The sequence below is a fragment of the Vitis vinifera genome, chromosome 1 (assembly GCF_030704535.1).
Source record: "Vitis vinifera cultivar Pinot Noir 40024 chromosome 1, ASM3070453v1".
NCBI lineage: Eukaryota > Viridiplantae > Streptophyta > Magnoliopsida > Vitales > Vitaceae > Vitis > Vitis vinifera.
The window spans coordinates 5,374,238-5,398,430 of record NC_081805.1 but is presented as its reverse complement, the minus strand read 5'-3'; the positions used below and the strand labels follow the sequence as shown (position 1 = coordinate 5,398,430).

The window sequence follows — 24,193 nt, the reverse complement described above, 5'->3', positions numbered from 1 at the left end:
CTCGTGAGTTGTGGGAGATAAGTGGGGACCATTTTGACACGATCTCACAATATTATTTAAATATGATTCGAATTTTAGTGGGTTCACAATAGTTATAATTAGGTTCATGTCAATTCATCTAGTTTTTTAGATGTCTTGTTTGTTTTTTTTGTTTTTAAAAATATAAAATGGTAATAATTTTTCTATTAGGGAATTATTTTTGAAAATTGTTCATAATAGAATTTTTGAGAAATATTTTATTTATTTTTTTAAGATTGTTTTAAAAAATAATTATACAAATATATAGAATAATTTAAAATATTAAAAATAGGTTAATTTTTTTTTTAGGTTTTTAAATAGGTTTTTTTTTGTACAAAAATCATAGAATAATTTTTAAAAATTATTTTTTTAGATTTGTTTTTTAAAATAGTTTATCAAGCTTAAAAAGATTTTTGCTGTCTTAAATTTTAAAAATTAAAAAGAAAAAGAAATGACTAAAAATATTTTGGAACTATTTTTATAAATTTAAAATCTTAAAAGGTTAGAATATTATTAACTATTTTAAATAAATGGTATTTTTAGCAATAAATATACGTGGAATATTTGTTTTAAACACAAATAAATATAACTTGAGCTCCCAACTTCCCATCAATGGTTGGAACAAATTTTCAGTATTTCTGAAGGTGGAGACAGCCTCCATCGCTCTATCCGTTGTGACATCACTCCTTTTGGGAACAAATTCAAAGGACTTGTTCCACATGTCAGAAGCAGCAGACAAGGAAGAAAAAAAAAACCTTTTTGACTTTTTCTTTTGGGCTTTTTAAGCCCAAGTTGCTTTCAACATGTCCTCAGACTTACAATTACATAGAAAATGTTTTATTCAGTGACAACGGCTTAATCGGGAAGTGCTTATCGTTTTTGACCAGCTTGTCTTGTTGGCACCGTCCACTCCATTGAATCATAGAATAAATGAATGCTGTGTGTGCGCCTCAATTTACACTCATTTTCAGGACAGCTTGGGTCCTACGATTGTGAATTCTGTCCTCTTATTTAGGATTTACAGATCCCTTCATCCCCTCAAATCTGGGTCACTTTTGCAAAGCAACAACGCGAATGTGGAGGAGACAGGGTTTTCTAGTAATTGGAAAGGGGAAGGGTGGGTGCACTTCACTTTCACACCCACAGTTTTTCAAATGGATAGCACGGGAAAAGTGCTTCTGAATACCCACCCGATTGAACCATCTTACAGGTAACTCGTCCTTGTTTTTTGGATGCCTCATGGTTCAACCACCCTGCATAGGAATTCGGACTAGGACCAATCCGTTCACTATAACACATGGACGACAATTAGGTTTTCATATTGAGATTGGGAAAATTCTAAGGTAATGAATGCTATAAAATTTGGATCGTGACATAAATGGATGTTATTAAAGTACGGAGAAATTAGATTAATTTATAAATAAATAAAATCGATATAGATATAAAATCATTAGACCTTTATGATATAAGTAGATAATATATTATTTTTAAAAATAAAAACTTGATTTTTTTTAAATGAAATTTAATGAATAAATCAAATAAATGGTATACTATATTATAAAAAATTATGTTTATAAGGTTAGGTAGAGGTATAATACAAAGTGGGAGATGATTTTATTTCTATGAATTCTCAAATTCAACAATTATTACGTGTCATGGGATATATTTTTTATTTTTAAAAATATAAAATAATAACAACGATGTGTACTTTTTTATTAAAAATCTTAAATATTGATAAAACTTATGAAAAAATAAAAAATAAATATAGGACCCATGTTTGGTTGACTTTTGAAAGTCTCATTTTAGCGGCTTAAGCCACCGGCATATTCCTATTCAGCAACTCGTTATCACGGCCGAAAGGGGAATTCAATTCGAGGGCGATGATGCACTTATGCACGTCGATTAGGAAAGATACGAAGCAGAATGTGCGGACTGAATGCCACCCCCAATTTGGTATCGTGTGCGTGGATCATACTCATCGGCTCCAAGTCAAATTTTGCAACTACATAATGCATGATCATACATTTTTTTTAAATTTTTTTATTTTGTCTATTGTGGCTAGTGAATGATAGGCTGTGGCCATCTATGGGAATAGCCGTAGGCACGCATTATGGGATAAAGCAAGTTGAATGAATTGATGATGACTGTTGCTTTAAATGATGGATTTAATGGTTTATCCATTGAAGTTGAGAATCTTGAGATATTAGTGGATAAGTATTAGCGGATAAGTAGGTTGTGGTTAATGGTGCAATGCCATGGCATTCAAACAATTTGGATAAATCCACTTATTTATTTGACAATGGTAAATAATTACCCACATTTTAAAGTAATTTTAGAAAACATTTTCAGTAAAAAAAAATTAGATGTGTAATAAGATTTAAAAAATATAAAAAATTATTATATCATTGAAAGATTAATTATAATGTTTTTTTGTGAAAGATTTGATGGTACTAACAATATTTTTATAAAAAAACAATTTTATTAAGAATATTTTAAATAAAAATATTATCAAATATATTTTAAGAAATTTGAAAAAACGTTTTTAATTTAAAAATATTTAAAAAAATTAATTTTTTTTTATAAACTTTCTGAAAACATCTTTTTACTTTTTAAGTACTTTAACTAAACTTTGGCTTTCAACGATGCCCTCTCCGAGTTAAATACTTAAATGTTAAACGAGGCTATGAGAGCGGTCGGGGCTTTGGAGCGTTACGAAAAAGGGATGTTAAGGGCATTTTGGGATTATGGAATTCTACAACGCCTTCAAGACAACGGCACTTGTAAGTAATTTTCTGTACAGTGAGGGGGAGAGAGAGAGAGAGAGGAGAGCATCTCCGGTGAGACCCTTAAAGGCTAAAACTAAAAGTCTAAAACCAATAAAAATAAGAATAAAATAAAATAAAATAGAATTTCCCGATGACATTCAAAAACTCAAAAACAAGAAAATAGGGGAAACAAAAAGGAAAAAACCAATTTCCCAAATTCAACTACAATTTAGATGATTAGATCTCATCGGTTGAAGGATTTTATCTAGGGCAAATATGGAAGTGGTGTTTTAAGGAAACATGATCCGAAAGCGGAGAATTTTTTGAATCTGTGGGGATTGAGGGAAACTTTTTGTTTGTAGGGTTTTGATAATGGACGCGCTCTCTGTAATCCCCGCCGCCGTTCTTCGAAATCTATCTGACAAGCTATACGAGAAGCGGAAGAATGCGGCTCTCGAGGTTTTCCTTCTCTCTGTTTTCTAGGGTTTTTGGGCTTGATCTTGATTGATGATTTAGTAATGTGAATTTTCTGGCGTTCGCTGCAGGTGGAAGGAATCGTGAAGACGCTTGCGGCCGCCGGAGATCATGATAAGATTACGGCGGTGATTAACTTGCTGACCACGGAATACACCTTCTCCCCGCAGGCCAATCACCGCAAGGTTTTGTTTCCTTTGGGCTGGATTGGATTGGATCTTATTTCTGTTTTTCTTGATAATTGCTTGAATTTTGAGTTCCTTTCTGTAGGGAGGATTGATAGGCTTGGCTGCTGCAACGGTCGGTTTGACTTCGGAAGCCTCACAGCACCTTGAGGTAAGGGATTCCATGCAAAATTCTGTCACTTTTGAAGGTTTTGCCAACTTCTTTCTTTAAATTTATGTTGTTGTGTTTTTATTTTTGGAAAATCTTGTTTGATGTTTCACTGATGCCGTGAAACTGCTTGGATGGAGTGGATAAACGGAGAAATGCAAGAAGCCTGGTGTATTTCTTTAATTGCATGTTTGTTAGTTGGTACCCTTCGCAAATTCTAATTACTCTATATAGCCTAGGTTCAAAGTTCTTATGAGCAAGTCATGAAAATTTGTTTATTGTAATTAACTTAGTGGCGCTACAATTTGTGATGGGTGCAGTCAGTTAGCTGTGGTAACGACTCCATTGTAGGTGGGTATGTATAGATTGCGGTTTAACATTAGCAAGATTAGCTTCTATGAGTAAAACATTCATCCCATGTCTGACACATGTTGCTCTCTAGATAATCATAGTAAGGTTGTGTACAAGCCAGGGTGTCACCCTTCCATGTGTGCACAAGTTAAAGGGTTGGTATTCCGGTGATGCACGTAACTCTAGTAATTTAGCTTAAAAGCATAAGTATTTAATTAACTTATGTAGTGCTCATAGCAAATGGGTTTCTTCAACTAGTATCATAATGGCAAAAGTGGTTATTTCAAGTCTACTTAGAGGCAGGGGATTGAAGATTTCGTGGTCTTTGAAGGAGAATCTCACCTATATTATATTCTTTTGCGTTGCAGTGGCTGTTAACTACTAGTGGAGGTTCTTTAAATGTAGTCTAGAGGTATCCTGAATAGTGTTATCAAAGGCGATTGCCTGGGTCGCCTAGGCCATCAAGCTAGACAGGGTAGATAAAAGTCGTCTTTTGAAGACCTAGGCAAAGCGACTTCAAAGAGGCAACGCCTAGGCAATCGCCTTGGGATAAGGCACAAGGCATAGAGGTGGCCTTTGACCATGAATTAATATTAAACATACTTAGATTATAATTTCATTCAATCTAACATTGGATTAAACAAAGTATAAGATAAAATATTATATTATCAATTATAGAGATAATAAGATGGAGGGTTATCAATCTAGTCTTGATGGAAGTAATGACAATTTTAATTTCAATAATGACTATGATGATGATGCCTAGAGCTTCTCTAGAATGTTCAATATCTTATTTTGTTTTTTAGATGTTTGAAAAACTAGAATATACATTTAGATATGATAAATATATTTAAACAATATAATGTTTTTTATAATATGGGGTATAATATTTAATACTTTCAATAATTATTACTATTTTGTTAATTTTATAAGACATCGTGAGTGATGAAAAACTAACAGTATTGATTGTTGAAGACAACACTTATATTGGTTGAATATTGAATAGGTAAATATATGTATATTTTTTATCGCCTTATTATAGTTAGACCATTGCCTTGTCTTTCGCTTTTCGCCTTAGGCTAAAAGGAGTCTTATTGCCTTGATATCACCTTTTGCTTTTGACAACACTGATCCTAAAACACAAAGTGAATCAATCTGTGGAAAAGGAAACTTATATATTTTGCATTAGGGAAGTTTCTGATGCTTTATGCTTGACTGGATGTATTGCCTTGACTTATCATGAATTCCGCTTGGGGGTATATAGCAAGGCTGAGTGATTTTAATGTGGTACTTAACAATGCGAAAATACAGAATTAGTGAAGTGAAAATCCCTCTTGGGGCTTTGGGGGATCCCACTTGCCCAGTCAATGCATCTCTTCCCCATCCATATGTCATAATCATTGAGGAAGCTGTGGAGAAAGTTTCTTTGTAGTGGTAATGGAGTATAAGATTTTATATCATAGGTGATCCTGTGGTTGTCAGTACCTTGATTTGTTTAGAAAATTTCATAATTGATGAATGACGAGCTCAACTTGTCCGTGCCTTATTTTTCTTTTTCATTGTGGACAGGATTTGGGTTTAGACTCATTTGATAATCTTTTTGGTTTAGCTTGTGGCTCTCAGCCCGCCCACATGATTTGTGGGGTGGATATCTCTGCAGAATTAGGCTTGTTTGTAATGACTGTTGGCCTTGGGTTGTGGTGGTAAAGGATGGGGTGGGTTTAGGGTTGGTCTAAGTTCAAATTCTCCTCATGTTTTGTGTGTGTATTAAGGAATTAGGCTTGTCTATGAAATGCTTTAATAGGATATAAACTTGCATGAATGACTTTCACTCTGCTTCTATTTGGAAATTTCCAATTTTAGCCAAGGTTCTTGTTTGTTTGGATTCATAGTTTTAAAAGGTTTGCTTAAAGCACGCCTAGGCTCAAGGCGCAACCACTCCCTAGCTATAACGCCTTGCTTGCCAAGACATGTGCCTTGTTGAAGAGGCATGTGTTGTCTACTTTACTTTATATTTTAAAACACTTTTATTCTTGAAATTTCTAATTGTATATTAAAATTTATATCATTTTATTACTTTTTTTGTTGAATGCTTCTTTTAAATGTTTGAAATCTTAAATTTTTTATTGAATGAATTGGGTTTTGGATCATATTTTATAAAATTGATATGCATACTAGGTCAGGTTTCACTTCACTTAGGCGCACGCTTTGTGTTGTGCCTTGTGCCAAAGGGGAGGAAGCATCAGTGGATATTTATCTCTGGGAGATTGGCTTATGTCTTTAGCTAGTATATCATTAACAGAGACGTATTTCTTGAAGAGTTGCTATCTTGGATTACGTTGTTGAGGGATGATCCTTGTCACTCTACTTGAGCAAATGATATATTTGTTTTGTATACAAGAGAGAGAAATGTATTAAGGATTAAAAGGGAAGGAAGGATGAAAGTTCAGTTTTCTAGGACATATCTCTAGTTCTACAAATTTATCAGCATCAAGTTCATAAAACAACCAAATTCTTGTTGGCAATGAGACGTCCTTCACTGTAAGACAACAAAACCCCTAAATCCTATGTGTACCCCAATTAAGAAGAAAAAGTTATGAACCAAAATAAAACTACTCCCTCCCTGGAGGGGTCAGCTAAACCCCTTCATCTTTATATCTTTTTCTTATTACTACAACTTTTACTTATAGGACAAAGAACTTTAAGGGGTGTTGCAGCACTGGATCTGTAAACCATAGGTTTGGATGGCAATACCTGACTTGTGCACTTGTCTAGTTATGTTGTATTTTCCTTTTCTAATACTTTCAGGTATTTTCCATAGGAAGATTTTTTTCCCTTCACTTTTCTATTTTAATATGATTCAATATAATGGCAAAAAATTAATATTACAGTTTACACGTGTAAAATCAAACAATGTTCTGCATCTATTTTTATAACTAAAAGAAGCATGAATTCAAAACGCAAATTTGAAAATTCAGAGTGACTTATTATGTGGGGATAAGCTCTAAGGAAAGAAAGGGCATTTCGGGAAGTGGGTTGGTTTGTCAGGATAAGAAGGATGCTGCTTTTGGTTTAAGAAGGCTTGCAACCTTAAACAAAGCTCTCCTTAGAAAGTGGTGATGGAGGTTCATAGTGGAGCACAATTTCCTTTGGAAATAGGTTATTGGTAGCAAGTTTCGTAAGATTGGTGGTGTTTGAAATTTCAAAGATGCAGGAGAGCCGAGAGGCTTTTGGAGTGGGTATTTGGAAGGCTTTTAGATATGGGCAGAATGTGTTTTGGCACAGGACTGGTATTTCTATTGGGAATGAGCTAAAAATCAGGTTCTAGTTAGATAGATGGAGTAGCAATTCTATGCTGAAAGATCACATCCCTTGTTCAAATTCTAGTAGTAATGTTAGAGTGGGTGATCTTTGAGTGGGAGGATGGCACCCTTGCTTTCATAGGGTTATGATGATTGTGATACAAAAAAAGGGTTATGATGATTGGGAGGGAGGATAGATTGGTTTTGAGGGGGATAAAGAATGATTTTTTATTTTAAATCAGGTTCTAGTTAGATAGATGGAGTAGCAATTCTATGCTGAAAGATCACATCCCTTGTTCAAATTCTAGTAGTAATGTTAGAGTGGGTGATCTTTGAGTGGGAGGATGGCACCCTTGCTTTCATAGGGTTATGATGATTGTGATACAAAAAAAGGGTTATGATGATTGGGAGGGAGGATAGATTGGTTTTGAGGGGGATAAAGAATGATTTTTTATTTTTATTTTTTATTATCAAGTCTTATTATTCACTGTGTTCTGAAATTGCTGAGAGGTTTCCAGCTAAGCAAATCTGGAATTTAGGGCTCCTTTAGGGGCTTGTTTATTTGCATGGTAAGTTGCTCGGGAGAAGATTTTGATGTTTGATCAGCCTATGAGGAGGGGTTGGACTGTTGGCCAATGGGTGCTGTCTGTGTAGGTCAAGAAGTAGTCAACACAATCCATTGTGTCAGAGCCTGAAAGCTTTGGGACCTTTTTTGGCTTTATTTGGCTTGTAGTGGGTTTTTCCAAAGCCTGTCAGATTGCTTCTTTGCTTGTAGTGGAACATGACAAGAATGCAAAAAAACATAAAAGAGAATGTGGATCTTTGGTCCTCCCTTTGCTTGTTTTGGTGTATATGGGAGATGGTAGGTGTGTACAACAACAGAATTTTCAGGAAGGACGGGTGTCCAGATCAAGTGTTCAAAGATTTTTGTTTTTTACAAATATGCCAAGATCCCTTGGGAGATTGACTTTTCCCAAGTGGATTTCATTGGGGGCCTAGGTTTAGGTTTTATAAACACAAATTTGGATTGTGTTTAGTGTAGAGTTTGTAAAATGGATGGTTTCGTACTTGGCTTTGACAGACAATTTAGAGTGTGTTTGACAGTGATTCTAGGAAATGTTTATAACCTTTTTAATACTTAAAATTTTTTATAGTTCAAATATTAGAGAGACTAGAAACATTTCTTAGAATCACTTCAAACGCACTATTAGTTTGATGTGCTGTTGAAAATAGATGATGCTGAACCTTGTTTTTATTATTATTATTTTTGTTCAGGTAGGGAATTTACCAAAGCTGGAGTTTGTTTACAAAGCAGAGTTGAGTTGAAGCTAGTAGAATGGTAGAGCATTAATGATCAAAACAAATATAATGGGAAAACTTATGAATCAATGCAATGAAAGGGAAGCCTATAAATCCAGAAGCACATTTTCGTTGATTTATTCATTTATTTGTAGTTAAATTAGTCTGTTTCCTTCAGCTGTTTTTAGAAATTTCTAACATGATATGCTGTAAAGGAGCTGCATTTGAAAAAACTCTGGGAAAACTCAAGGGAAAATTTCCTTATCTTCAAACTTGTGACTTAAACCAGATGAAATGACTATATTTATACTATGAGAAGAAATTCTAGACTTTTTATTTTATGATTAGGAGTAAAAACATTAATTGAAATAGAGTTACAGGGGAAGAGTTTCTAGAATTTACACCTATTACCTATTAATACTGATGATATAGTCACTTCCTTAGTAAGGAAGTGCATAATATGCTTTTTGTAGTTGTAAAACCGTTCATTTACATAGATTAAGCTATTTAAAGCACATAGTAGTGCCATTGCCAGTAGGGTATCATCTTTTTCTTCATTGCTTGGTTGCCTTGGGTTTGTACACTCATTGTTCATCCTTGCTTGGATTGATTGGGTCCCACTTTGTAGAAGATATTGATCATTTCTTTTAGGGGCTCTAGGGATCATCCAAGAGGTTGGGTTCTATGAAGTATTGATAACTAAATTTGATTTGGACCATATGGCATGAAAGAAATTTTCATAATTTTTAGGATGTTTGGTGGGGTGCACTTTGGGACTTGCTTTACTCTTTTTCCTTTGGGCCTTTGCTAGTGAAACACTTTCGCAAGTCTTATATTATTAGATTGAAACATTTTATGCAGGTCCAAGAGGTTGTCCAACAAGGCTTTCATCTTTGGTCATGGCCTTGTGAGGGGCCTGTTAACTTAAACTTTGATGAATATTATTCGGGCATTTCAGGGTAGCTTGGGATTGGAGGAGTGCTTAGAGATCACTGAGATACAGTGATAAAGGCCTACTCTAAACCTACAGGTGAGGGTTTTGACATTGAGGCTTAGATTCTATCACTTCTGGAGGGCCTTGTGCATGTCAAAGCTTTGGGTCTTTCTAATCATGTAGTGGAGAGATATTCTGCTATTGCCTTTACTAAGAAAACAGGAGGTTTATGGAAATTTGATGGGTAGTTCCTTTTAGCCAATCAAGTGATGGACTTTTGGTTCTTTCCTTGCTTAGCCTATCAATAGTGGACCTTTTACCCAAAAAAGGAGTAAAACATTTTATGTTCTTTGTTGTGGATTGTTTGCCGTGAGTTGTAATTAGGGTTTTCACTTTGAATTTTATTTTTAACATTTCTCGTTTGTGCAGCTTTTATTGCTTCCTTTCTTTCTGATAGGCACAACTTTTATTGCTTCTTTCTTATGATTTTTTTCTCTTCTTTTGATTCGATGCGTATGTTATAGAAGGATGTCAAAGAAAAAGAAAAGAAAAAAAGATGGATGTCCCATCCTTCTTGATCATTTTAATTAATAAAAATGATCTCATGTGTTTGTGACCCCCCTCAAAAGAAAAAAATGCACATAGTGTCATATTTGATGATAATTTAACTTCATTGTTAAATTCTTTAAACCATTTATTATATATGGAATCTTCTCTTTTTTCACTACCTTTTTTCATGGATATTTTGTTCATGAATTTCTTTTGTGTTTCTTGTAATCTGCTAGCAAATTGTACCACCTGTGCTTAATTCTTTTGCTGATCAAGACAGCAGAGTTCGTTATTATGCTTGTGAAGCTCTCTATAACATTGCAAAGGTGAGGTTAACTGGATTTACTTTTATTACATTGTTTCTTTCCTGATCTGTGCAGGGCTTAACTCATCTCTTGCTGCTGTGCAGGTTGTAAGAGGAGATTTTATTGTATTTTTTAATCAAATTTTTGATGCCTTATGTAAGCTTTCAGCAGACTCAGATGCCAATGTGCAAAGTGCTGCTCATCTTTTAGATCGGCTTGTTAAGGTAATCAAGTAATTAGCCCCCTGGACCTTGGTGAATGTGCATGTCTTCTGTAATATTCTTGAAGATAGACATTTATTTGAATTCTGAGCTTTTTATTATTGGAAACAGGACATTGTTACTGAAAGTGATCAATTCAGGTATATCATCCAATTTGAGTTCTCTATGTGTTTGTTTTTGTATTAGAAGTTAAATATTATCATAGGAGTTTTAAATTCTAATTTTACTAGGTTTTTTTGGTTGTTGTGGTGCTTTTCCTCAGCATTGAAGAATTTATACCATTATTGAGAGAGCGTATGAATGTCCTAAATCCATATGTCCGCCAATTTTTGGTTGGATGGATCACTGTGTTGGACAGTGTTCCAGATATTGATATGCTGGGTTTTCTTCCTGATTTTCTTGATGGTAAATGCTTATTATTTCAAGACGACATACTTCTTTATTCTGGTTTTGTTCTGTGGTGTTCATGAACTCACAATAACAAAAAAATTCCAGGTTTGTTTAATATGTTAAGTGATTCTAGCCATGAAATACGGCAACAAGCTGATTCAGCACTTTCAGAGTTTCTCCAAGAGATCAAGAATTCCCCAGTAAGATGTTTGCTGACATGAAATCTCCCATTTTTCATTGATGTTTGTATTAATCCACTCTCTGGTCACTTGCCTTTCCCTTGAGAAACTTGCATTGGCATTTCCACTCTATCATTTGAGGAATAAATCTAATGGTCAAGACCAAACTTAATTGATCATAATTCACTCTCTGTAAATTATTATTATTAAGATACTGCAATAGTAGTTATATTAATAGCATGAAATATAATATAGTGTGGCATCTATCAGAATAAGAATAACATCTATAATATCATAGATCGTATGTGTATATAAGGAGGCAGGAAGGGAGGGTGGGTTGAGGTTTTGGAGGCTTGGGATGGTCTCAACTGATTTTTTTAAACATATAATAAATGTGTTTCAAATCTAGTTTTAAAAAAGGATAGTGTTATGATGGTTCAATGATGCCCTCGAGGCCTAGCTCAAGTGGTAAAGGGATGGGGATGGTTTGTGGGAGGTTCTAGGTTCAAGTCCCAATGGGGACAAAAAGTTACCTAAAAAAAAAAATTTATTGTTCAATGATGTCAATTCTCTCTCTCTCTCTAAGCATAAAACATATTTTATTGTTCATTTGTAATTTTCTCACTGGAGCAGTTCTGCTCTTGAAGTCTGTAGATTATGGTCGCATGGCTGAAATTCTGGTACAGAGGGCTGCTTCTCCAGATGAATTTACTCGGCTGACAGCAATTACATGGGTAAGGGGATTAGTATATAAGATCACAAGAGCATGAAATATCTTGGGCATTTTTTTATTCTGTCATGTAATTATTGGTTGATCCTATCTTAACACTGTGGCAGTTTTTTTTCGAGTTGCAGACAAGTGTCTGTCTCATTTTATTTTATTCGATTCAGTTAAATGTATTCCTTGACTGTACAGATCTATGAGTTTGTAAAACTCGGAGGTGACCAGCTTGTTCCTTATTATGCTGATATTTTAGGCGCAATTTTGCCTTGCATATCTGATAAAGAAGAGAAAATAAGAGTGGTAAGTTGATATGATCTTTCCTCTCTTTCTCTCTCTTATTTTTTGTTGTTTTTTTGGTAGTACATTTTGTCAAACATTTTTTTTAAATCAGAATGAACCTAACATTTGTTTATTTGTAAACAAGGTTGCTCGTGAAACCAATGAAGAGCTACGTGCAATCCAGGTTGTTCCAGCTGAAGGTTTTGATGTAGGAGCGATCCTCTCTATTGCAAGGAGGTATAGTTTTTCATGTCCTGGAAAAAATCTGGGCTTTAAATGTTTATGATAATTTCAATCTTTTGTCAATAAAATCATTATGATGTTGTGGTGATTTTCTATGTGTCAGGCAATTATCTAGTGAATGGGAGTCTACCCGGGTTGAAGCATTGCACTGGATTTCAACACTTCTAAACAGACATCGTGCTGAGGTAATCAGGCTGTCATCTTATGGTTCACCACTAGTGTGAATATGTTGATTTCTGTACTGTCTACTAAAAGGAAGTGCCCAAGTGGACTGGTTTCAAAGATTGAAGCTGAATCACCTTACCCTGCAAAAGCCATGACAGGATCTTAGCTAATCTCAATCTATAATCGACATTTGAAATAAACATTAGATAGACACAAGGAGGCACATAATCTCCAACAAAAGGTACTGATTGCTTTGCTCCTCTTTTTGCTAGTACATCTGTGATCTGATTAGCTAAATTAGGAACCCATCAAATGGAGGATCCCAACTCTGTAAAGAAATCGAGTATTTGGCACAGCTACCCATCAACTCTCCATGGACCTTTTTCCTTTTTACCACCCATGAGATAACAACAATAGAATCCCTCTCCACCACAAAATTGGACAAGCCCAAAGCTTTTTCTTGTACAAGTCCCTTCTGAAGTGCTATAACCTCAGCCTAAATAGAAAACCATCACCTGCAGGTTTCGAGTATGCTGGGATTATTGAACCTTGATGATCTCTAATCACACCACCAATCCCAAGTTGCCTTGGGGCACCCAAAGCACATCCATCAAAATTCAATTTAACTACTTCAATTGGCATGGCCATACTTTTGAAGTCTTTTCAACCAACCTCCTTGACTTGCAAACAACCACTAGTCTAACAGTATAAGGCCTTAGGGGGAGCCTCTGAAAGCCTTGTGCTAGAATAGGCAAAAGGAGAGGAAGAAGAATAAAATAAGTCCTAAACCACATCGACTATCCTCTTAGTATCTTAAAAAATCCTTGCATTCCTTTCTTGGAAAATTGAACAAATCATACTAAGGCTTGTAATTCCCCATGGAACCTTTTTTTTGCGTGATTCCCAAAGCCTTGAAGAAGGTAGTCATCATCTCTACCACCAAACACAGTCATGCCAAATCCATTTTTTATTTTTTATTTTATTTTTGATAGGTATGGCATATCAAATCTATTCTAGCAAGACTGAATAGTCTATGCCATAAGCCCAAAGGCATTGGGCAATGAATAAAAAGATGATCAATTGATTCAAATCTTCTTGCACGTAATGTACCATTCTTGATTAAGAGCCTTGAGAGGCCTCCTTTTCTGGAGCATATCATTGGTATTAACTCTCTTGCTAGCCACAAGCATGGGTTAAAATCATGCTCTAATCCTGCTTAAATTTGGCAAGCAGTGGTATTATGATAATATCCTCATATACATCATTGGAAAGAGTCCTGGTCTTCTTTACTAACGGAGTTTCTATTTCCAATCCTTTACTGTATACTTTCTTTTACATGGAATTGGAAGTTCTGTAAGAAACCATAAACCCAGGGAATCTTTAGTTTGTTGTGTGAATCCTTCTGCACAGATATAATTGGTTTTGAAATTGTATTGGAAACTTTTCTTAAATTCCATGAAAAAAAAAAAACCCAAAAAGCCAGGATACAACATTTTGAGTATAAAGGTTCTGCTGACTTCAGCAAACCTTTGTTTTAGGATAGAAATTGGGGAAATAATTCTTCCCGAAGCACTCAGGATACGAATATTTGAGCATGAGGTACCAGTAAAAACATTTTTACCAATTTTAGGAAACCTCTGTTTTTGAGATGGCATGGTTTTGCACTCTTCTTCCCTTCATGGGCAATAACAAGTCCATTTCTGTTGCTTATACATTTTTTCTGTGGATTTTGAGAGTAATCCAGGTTTTCATGTGGAAAGGGTTCAAGTTTCATTCTTCTTCCTGTAACAGGTTTTAAACTTTCTGAATGACATATTTGACACCCTTTTGAAAGCTCTTTCAGATCCTTCTGATGAGGTAATTCCTTCTCCTGTTTCCCCTCTCGTCCCTGAATGTTTCAGATTTCATTTTTTTTTCCCTTAGTCATTTCCATTTGCATCTCCAAATCTAATTATTGTTACCACATTTATATTCTTAAAAATGCTAAAATGATTTCAGATTCCTGTACTTTGATTGGTGTAACATGTTGCAATTCTTGTTTTACCCCAGGTAGTGCTTCTGGTACTTGACGTGCATGCATGCATAGCAAAAGATCCACAACACTTTCGCCATCTTGTAGTTTTCCTCGTGCATAATTTCCGGGTTGATAATTCCCTTTTGGAGAAGTTAGTTTCTTCCTTTCCCTTTTCTCCCCCTTTTTCTTATTCTAGTTGTTTAAATAGCCTGCTTAGTTCTGATTAAAAAAATAAAAAGCCTGCTTAGTAGTTTTAATGATAATTAGGAGCATACATCTCATCTATACCTTCAGTTTATGCTTCTCTTGTCTCCATCTTTCAGGAGAGGTGCTTTGATAATCCGCCGACTTTGTGTACTTTTGGATGCTGAAAGAGTCTATCGTGAACTCTCAATGATACTAGAGGGAGAAGCTGATCTGGATTTTGCATCAATCATGGTTCAGGTTGTCATTTGTATCAGAAATCAAATATATTGGTAAATGCATGAGAGATAAGTAGGAATGGAAAGGGAACCCAGGGAATTCGATTAGTCCTCTGAACTGGATATGGAAAAGGAAGTGTGCTCCCAAGGTTAGATATTTTGTGTGGTCATTGATGTGGGATAGACTTCCCATAAAAGATCTCTTGAGAAAATGCCCTTTTAGCTACACTTGTCTGAGCTCTCATAGGATACAGCCTTAGTAGACCTCTGGACTAGGATGATAGCATGCTGGAGTATACTAGAAGATTAAAGTTGTGGTTTTGTAGGAATATTAAACCATCTGCTAGATGGTTATAAATATTACTTTGCAAATTTTGTCATGTAGGAGTGATCTTCTTTTCAGAAATATTAATTGGTGTTCTAGAAAAAGCTATTGCAACGTTTTTAAACTTATACAAAAGTTACAAAAGCATGCACAGTGTGATAGATTCTATCCTGTACAAATTCCAGAATCAAATGGGATTTTATAACATAATATCATCTTTAGAACATTGGGCAGAAATTAATTTGAAGATTCCAGGAAAAGAATCGCTTTTGTAGCCTGGGATGTATAAGAGTTAGAGTAGATGTGATGTAGATGGTGCTGCTGAAAGACAAACTGAGACAGCAACAGATGAGTGGTATATTAGAGACTGGCTAGTTTTAGATAACTGTAGATATCTAATTAGGATAGCAATCTAGGGGTTAATCTTTAAATACTCATAGGAAGGTATTGTGTGGCTGGTTATCTAGCTAACATGGGTAATGAAATTGGTCATAGTGATTTTTGACAAGTAATTATCCTTGGGTTCTGAAGAATTTTTTATATAAGAGCTATTGAGGTTGCAATTTGCTGAGGCTGCATCCTTGATCTTCTTGTGATGGAAAGAAAATGAAGAAAATGCTTTTGATTTGATAAAATCAAGTAGCTCCATAAGCCTCAGAGATAGCCTGGTATTACCCAAGTGAAGCATTGTAGAAATGCTAGTTGAAAGTCTTTTAAATTAGATCATGAGTCAACTCCATTGTAGGAAATTAATTGTCTGTTTTCCCTGTTTCAGGCTTTGAACTTGATTTTACTTACATCCTCTGAGTTGGCTGGGCTACGATCTCTTCTAAAACAATCACTAGTGAATCCCACTGGGAAAGATTTGTTTGTTTCTTTGTATGCTTCCTGGTGCCATTCGCCAATGGCAATAATAAGTCTTTGCTTATTAGCTCAGGTAACTGTGTGTGTGTGTGAATTTATTTTATCAAAACTCTTACTTTGAGCTAATGAACAATATTTTCATGTTTATTGTCTAGTTTTCATGAATTTTTGCATTTCCTGTTACTCGGCAGACATACCAACATGCAAGTTCTGTGATCCTGTCTCTGGTGGAGGAAGATATAAATGTGAAATTCTTGGTCCAACTAGATAAACTGGTTCGCTTGCTGGAGACTCCAATCTTTGCTTATCTTAGATTGCAGGTGCATAACTCTGCTGTTTCCCAAACTTTTGTCCCCTTGTTAATTCTGATATTTGCTAATATCCTGGCAATCACTGCTCCTATTTTCTCTGAACTGGTCTTCTAGCTGTGGAGTCTGAGTGTTATTTTTTCATCTATCCCTGTTAATTTATCTAGGTTAGTGAGCAAATTTCAAGGAGCCGCTTTCCCTGTTAGTTCTCTCACTTCATCCCATATATTTATTTCTGGCACCTGTGTTTGATCTGTGTATGTTGAAAATGTTTGACCCTGTCATTTCCATCTTAAAAAGAAGAGGGAAAAAAATCTTGAGTCTACTGTAGATGTAGCCTCTTGAGTAAGCATTTTGGACGGAGATATTCTAGTGGTCAGAGATGACCTTGTGCTTCTAATTAAGGTTTTTTTTTCTCCCTTACCATTAGGTAGAATTGAACCCATGGCATCCACACGTATTAGTGATGTGCTAACACTAGGCTGAGAACTTGTACTTCTGTCTAAGGTTAGGTTGCCATTTTTTTGTATCAATACATAAAGCCCAATTTGAGTTGTGGTCAACAATGAGACAGAGATACGGATTACTATTGCCACCTTTTGTCATATATCCTTAGGTCATATTTGGTTAATGGAACATATCCCATGATGTTATCTCTACTAAAAAAAAGTGACATTCCTCCCTCGGTAGTTCATCATTGAAAGGCCTAGAGATCACTCTTTTTAGTGATTGAGGGAGCCCATGAAGAAAAGCTGGTCTAATTTCTCATAGTTGATAGAAAAATTGTGGAGTTGTTTGTAGAAAGAGGGATTTAATATTATTTGATATTATTTGATTAATTTGATAACATATAAATTTAAATATACAATTAATGGATAAATTATAAATAATAATGCATAAGGGCAATCCTTTATATTGAATGTAACAGTTTCTAGTATATATCATTCAAAATGTTTTAATTATTAATATGTTGCTAGTGGGATTTGAAATGCTGATTTTTGAATTATTCAAAATATTTGCGATAAATTATGTTGCTTGCAGGATTTGTTATTTGTGTTCAATAAGTTCCACCACAGACCTTGGTGATTATCAGTGGGATTTGGAGATAGGAGTGAATAATTTGTGTTACCTTCTTTATCTATAATGATAACAATCCAAACTCTAGAATCAGATTTCTTATGTTCTATCATATCCTGTCCCTATGTCACTAGCCAAACATGACCCAAGTGACAAGGCATTCATCTTATTTTAAACTGCTCTATAGCTGGAACTAAAATAAATGTGAAGCAGTAATCAGCATTGAGAGAGGAACTATGATTAATAGGTGAATTATTCAGCATTGTAGCTTAAGGCTACTGTCTGCTCTTTTAGAACATTCTTTCTCAAAGCACTTGTGGGGAAGTGTGCATGTCGTCACACTCCCTGCCTGCCAGAGGTGCCTAGAGGACAGGTGTTCCCCTTACTTTTGGATAACCCTAGAGAGTCACATAATTTTGGATCTTAGTTACCAAGGAGTTTTTGGGCGTTCCCCCTTAGCATTATTTTGTTGGATTAGAGAATTATCTATCCCACACAGAGGGGAGTTGCTGCTTGAGCGAGCTCCTCCAGCTATAGGTATCATAAAGCTTAACTAGTCACTCTCCAGGCAATCTGGGTTGTATGGTGATTAGCAGCCTCATCCAAGATCTCAGAGATGGCATCATTTGAGCTTTTTTCAATCAAGGCAACTTTGTTTTAACTGTCAAAGGAGAAGAGATATTGGTTCTTTTGAACGGTGTAAAAATGATGAGAGGTGGATGCCTTGAACCTTATGGTGGAGAGTATTTAGTGATAGTTCTTTGGGTAACTGGATGGAAGGGCCATGTTAATACAACAGCTGGATAAGGGATTTTGGATCTTTCTAGACGTTTGGACTGTTGATTTACTTGAAAGGCTACATCAGCCAATCAGGGAGTTAATAGGCTAATCAAGAGAGTCATTTCTCTGGTTGATTTTGTTGGGGACTTTATTCATGCTCCATCTTTTTCACCTTTGCTTTTGGGATCCTAGTGTCTTTCTTTTGATTTACATCTATACAAGTAGGATACAGCTCCTCTTCAATGCATGGGGAGGGTAGGATCCTCTTTACAAGATAAAGGAGGCGTGGAAGATGGACAAATCTGCCAAAAAACTTTTACAATTTCAAAGAAAATTATTTGATGTATAAAAAAGATTAAACTTTAGTTTTTTCTTTTAAAAAAAAAAACATTTTTAGACCAAATTAAATAAACAATACAAAAGGAAAATTTTCTTTTTCTCAAAATTTTAGATTTTACTTAAGATAAAAATTAAATCAATTTTTATATTATTAGCTTTCTGGAAGAATAAAAGAGATCAACAAATTTTGAATTTTTATTTTTCATGTTCACCATGTTTTGCTAGTTTAAAGGGAAGGTAGAAGGGAAAATCCAAGTCAATTAGAACAGACAATTAATATTTGGCTCTCCATTATGGGATTGCTACAACCATAGATTTTATTTATTCTTCAGATATCCTTATATTGTAAACACAGTATGACAGTTCTATAGTCCTTATGCTTTGGAGAGGAGCCAAAACAATAAAATTATAGTTCCGTATGTATAGAGATGGATAGAGATAGAAGGACAGAGAGAGTGCCGAAACTGTTTTTTTTTCATTCATATTTCTCTTTTAGTTTACCTGGATATGGATGTAAAAAGATATTATTAATAATACGTGTGATATCTTACAATGCTTTATTCAGTTTGAATGTCCTATCCTCTCAGTTCTTAGCCAAAATAAACACTCTCGTGGAAAACTAAATTGCACGACTAGTCATTCACAAATCTTGGACATGGTTGATGAATGATAACTGAAGTTCTCAGTTTATAGTTTGAAGTGCTAATTCTCCATTCATGCATGTGGTACTTATCCTTTTCGTTTGCTATATTACGAAATCCTACACTCTTGTACATGCCTAACATGGTTTCATGTCTCAACATAACAAAGATTAAAACATTTCAGTGATTTATGATAATTATCAGGTAACATATGTAATTGCTTTGCTGAATGGCTGTTTGTTGCTCTCATATAAAAATTATAGTACTAGCAATTGATTCTCTTCTAGTATGTAATTAATACTCTCTTTCATTTATATCAAGTTCCACATTTATTCTCAAATTGGGATTTTTGTTGAGTAGCTGAATCTATTATGGTTCCTGCAGCTTCTTGAACCAGGAAGGTATATATGGTTGTTAAAAGTGTTGTATGGTCTTCTGATGTTGCTTCCTCAGGTATATCTAAAAAGCTGTGCTGTTTTCTTTTGCCTGTTCTGTTTGTGCCTGAGACATGAACTTCTTTGCACTTAAAATAGGCTAGGATTTGATTTCAGACACAAAAGACAATGTCTCTGAAGGTGAAAATAAAATAATTTGATGTATATTTGAGTGTTAAAATAAAATTAAAATTTGTGTCCCTGCTTTTTCTTTTTCCTTTAAATCCTGGAAGTGACATACTCATAAGATCCATTCTATGCATTCAAACTTCATGAAAGTGCATGACCTTCAAGAGATTGATGATCTCATTTTTACTCTCCTTTTTCAATCATCTCTTTTAACTATTTAGCTTGTTTTAGGAACCTGAAGGCTCTGTTTGTATCATAGAAAGAACATGGAAAAGGAAGGAAAATGCTGAAAATTACTTTGAAAACTTTCTCAAGCTACTTTTGGCATTTTTCTTTCCCTTGGTTCTTTCAAAAATCAAATGGATCCCTATAGATTGGCTCATTACTATTTAATGGACCAAGCAAAATGGCTGTTCCCAACTATTTAGGATCAGTAGTCTTCTCATTTCAACCTCCATTCCTTTCTAAGTACTCACAATTGACAACTTTGTCAGTTTCTCCCTTTTACATTTCATTGCTTTTTGATTTTAATGATTTTTGAAGGATTTGAGATTATTTCTGTTTTATCTAAATGTTCTAGTGCAACTAATATTTCAGTGCAAATCTTGTGCCTGCTTGCCTCAATTTGACATTTTAGAACTTTGGCTCAAATTAGGTGACCATTCAAATGTGAAATATGAAAAAGAATTGTTACTAAAAACTTCTGAAATTTGTTTAAGTGTTGTAACTTTAAAAATGGGGAGGTGAATGATTTGTCTCTCAATGTAAGGGATGGTGTTAGCCCGTAGAAATGTCTCTCATTGTGAAGGAGGATGTCACTTTTTTTTTTTCCTTTAGGCATTCTGTGTCAACCTGCACAAACCTTAATCAGACCTATTTGGACATTGATCCTGAAAATCTATATGAAGTGTTGTGATCAGAAAAGATTGCTTGGATCATCCATCACATAGTTGGATGATCTCAAAGTTTTCTAACATGTTAATTTGCATTCTAAAGTTTCCTTTTAAATTGATCATTGCTGATGTTTTAAATATGCTTCCTTTTCCCTTTTTTCCCATCTGCTCACTACATTTACACATGAATCCAGCAAAGTGCTGCCTTCAAGATACTACGGACTCGATTGAAAACAGTGCCTCCATCTTCCTTTAGCGGTGAGCAAATGAAGCAAACATCTTCAGGGAATCCTTATTCACAAATTCTACATCACATGCCAAGTGGATCACAAGTTATAGAGGATGGTGATGTGAACCACGATGCAAATGTGCATAATGGAATTAATTTCGCCTCAAGGCTACAACAATTTGAACATATGCAGCACCAGCACCGTATGCATTCAAAATCATCACAGGCTCAGTCTCGCAACAATTCCACTTCATATTCATCATCAAAGGTTTGTTTAGATTTTGTTTGATATTCTCAATCTCATTCATTTTATCAAAATACTAACGTATCTGAGGAGGTTGAGGTGGATGAGAATGACAATATTAGAACTTAATCCCAATGAAATAAAAAGGAATCTTAAGATTCATACCAAACCTGAGATGCTTTGTTTGTTCTTGAGAAATCCTGTGTTGGTTCTTGCAAGAAACGTGTTGGTATGAGACAGGGGAAAAGGTGAAGAGGACAGAACCATGGTGTGAGACAAGGTGACAAAAGCCATAAGAAGAGACTTGAAATCTTATGGCTTTTGCAGAGCTGATGACTTGTATTGTGCTAGAAATATACGATGAGATTTGTAGTCTGATTGTGGATGATTTTGAAAGGGGCAAAAATGTTTTTTAATGCTTAAAAATGTTCTCATAAAAATTAGGTGTTTGGTAAATTTTTAAAAATCTGGAGAATCACTTTAAGTGATTCATGGAAATCACTTAGTTGGTGATTTTTCCAGAAATATATATATATATATATATATATATATATTTTGTTATAGAATACATTATTGAAACATTTTTTTTTCTTTTTCAGTTTATGTCTCAATACTAAGTGATGATCTCTAAAAGGGTTTCTAATGGAAGCACAGATAATAAAAGCTTCATAGATAAAAATGTCGCTTCTGATATGGTTTAGCCAGGAAGAAAGGAGTTGGTAATGTGTGGCCACTCCATATGGTTAGGAAAGGCACTAAGATTTCCCAGAGTACTGTTATATATGTTATGTTATGTTATATTCACGAGCACGTGCTTTAAAGCCTTGCAATGCTATTGATGGTATCACATGGTTACTTGTGTGCAGGAGGTGCAAAGACCAGAAGAAGCACGGCGACCTATGCCCACTTCAGAAATGAATAAACCTCCCTCAAGATCATCAAGAAGAGGCCCAGGACAGCTTCAGGTTTGATTATGTTGCTTCTTCTTGCCAATGGTTGAGGTTAATTATAAAATCAATCTCAGCTTTTGCAAACCATGGCACCTGGTATAATTTGTAAAATTGTATATCGTAGTAGTTTGTTCTCTGTTAAATTTGTGGAGGTCAGGGATGGTGGGAATTGGTTTTGAATCTCAAGATAAGCTTTGGGTAGTCGTCCTAAGCTATTCTTTTCTCTTGTGAACGGAATATGCTCATGTGGTTCTGTTTTTTTTGTTATTGAAGACCATATGGGCTTAGAGGGAGATATTTAATTTAGAAAATGCAGTCTTTTTTTCTTTTCTTTTTTTACCCCTTGTTTCCTGTTCATCTGTTACAACAATCATATAAAAATAAAGGAATTGGCAAATTTTTATGATCGCCATCCTTTGAAAGATAATGCATGCCTCATAGTCATGGCTTGATCTTATCTCTTGCTGCCTATCGTAAATGCTATGTTATTTAGAATGGAATTTGATATATGTTTCTCAATTTGGAAAAGATCATGAAGAGGTAGAGATAATTCATTACTCGTTTCAGTTTCAAGGGGATAGATTGGGATTCTGCAGAAACTGCTACCAATAATCAGAGACTAGAAAGTAGAATCTATTTTGTTCATTTACCCCAGCGGAGGAACTCATAGTTGAGCAGTTCAGTTTTTCTTCTATTTATTTTTATATAAGTGGTGAAGGATAGGAGTTCTTCAGTTATAATTTTTGACCTTTCGAGTTGAGCTTCTGTCCAATGTAATTTTTTTTAAGCATTCTTCACTACGGTTATATGACAGCCCCTTTTAAGGGTAAATCCGTAAATTGCTCACCAAAAAATTTCTATAAATATTCCTCATTTTGTTTCTTTCGCTACATAATTCTTTCACTGCTCTCTAGAAGCTCTCTATAGCATTCAATCTATCTATTCTCGGTAGAGTAGTCTACATTATAACCAGACTAAGGTATGTATGTTTCATTGTCGTATTTATTATTCTTTGCACCCAACTTTTCTCAATTTTTTCAAATTAGGCTTACAAAGCAAGATGGACCTTCCCGATCCACATTTCAATAACTTTGAATATTAAGATGATAACATGATGTATTTGAAAATCCACACCTCCACCAGTATCCCTCCCCCTAGAAATGGCCTACACACTCCAAATGTGGAATCACTTTGGAATAGGATTAGCATCCTCAAATTCATCACATTCATCATGCCCTTTAACCTTGACTCGAGTAAAAATGTATTGTAGCGAGGTTCGTGGGAGGTCCATATTCACCTAGGAAAAAGAAAAAATCTAATTCAATGTTTTAAAGAGAGCGGACAAGTTGGATGATAGAGAGTGAGAATTTGTCAACAATTGTGCATAATTGTCTTTGATGTCTTTTTCCTATCAAATATTTGGACCGATATTTTGATATTATCCCACAGTTGGGTACTAATACGTTAAATATGTCATTGTTCTTTTTTGAGTTTTCCGTGTAGGATTGTTTTTTCAAAGCAAATGAGGAGAAACACTTGAACACATCACACCAAAGATTGAACCGAGACATTAAGATTGGATGGATGGTCTTTTTCACTTGATCAAATGTGCTTTATTGTTGCAAATGTACATGAAATTATATTATACTATCTTTTATATATTATATATTATAAATAAATTAAAAGAAAATTATTATAAATTAATTAATTTTAATAATCTTACTATGTTTTTTATATAATAATTAAATACAAAATAAATATAAATTTATAATTAAAAATGTGAACAATTTTAAAGAAAAAAATATTTATATATATTGTTATTTTTTTTATATCCTTTAATATGTCATTATATCATTTAATATATTTAAACTAAATATATTATTATTTTAATTTTTGTGTTATCAAGTTCTATATATTATTGTCTAACCTTACAATTATATATATATATATATATTATTTTTTAAATGTAATATTTTCATTCTTACTTTACTTTTGAATGCATTTGAATAAAAG

The 24,193-nt window shown here is 34.5% G+C and overlaps 1 protein-coding gene across 4 annotated transcripts; it reads left to right on the top strand.

Moving 5' to 3' along the window:
* The first annotated feature begins 2,819 nt into the window (after nucleotides 1–2,819).
* LOC100243898 (protein VAC14 homolog) lies at nucleotides 2,820–22,607 on the top strand. Of its 4 annotated transcripts, none has more exons than XM_002284959.4 (20): nucleotides 2,820–3,242; nucleotides 3,329–3,442; nucleotides 3,528–3,593; nucleotides 10,262–10,351; nucleotides 10,435–10,554; nucleotides 10,663–10,691; nucleotides 10,814–10,956; nucleotides 11,047–11,141; nucleotides 11,768–11,854; nucleotides 12,037–12,144; nucleotides 12,269–12,360; nucleotides 12,470–12,551; nucleotides 14,323–14,388; nucleotides 14,581–14,696; nucleotides 14,869–14,989; nucleotides 16,068–16,229; nucleotides 16,348–16,476; nucleotides 19,686–19,754; nucleotides 20,952–21,254; nucleotides 22,097–22,607. In XM_002284959.4, exons 1-20 carry the CDS (start codon nucleotides 3,156–3,158, stop codon nucleotides 22,199–22,201), a joined length of 2,184 nt encoding a protein of 727 aa, XP_002284995.1. In that variant the 5' UTR covers nucleotides 2,820–3,155; the 3' UTR covers nucleotides 22,202–22,607. The 4 variants fall into 4 exon arrangements, with proteins under 4 accessions (XP_002284995.1, XP_019075074.1, XP_010652183.1 ...); XM_019219529.2 differs by having other exon boundaries at nucleotides 21,830–22,607; XM_010653881.3 differs by lacking the exon at nucleotides 19,686–19,754.
* The last annotated feature ends 1,586 nt before the right edge of the window (nucleotides 22,608–24,193 follow it).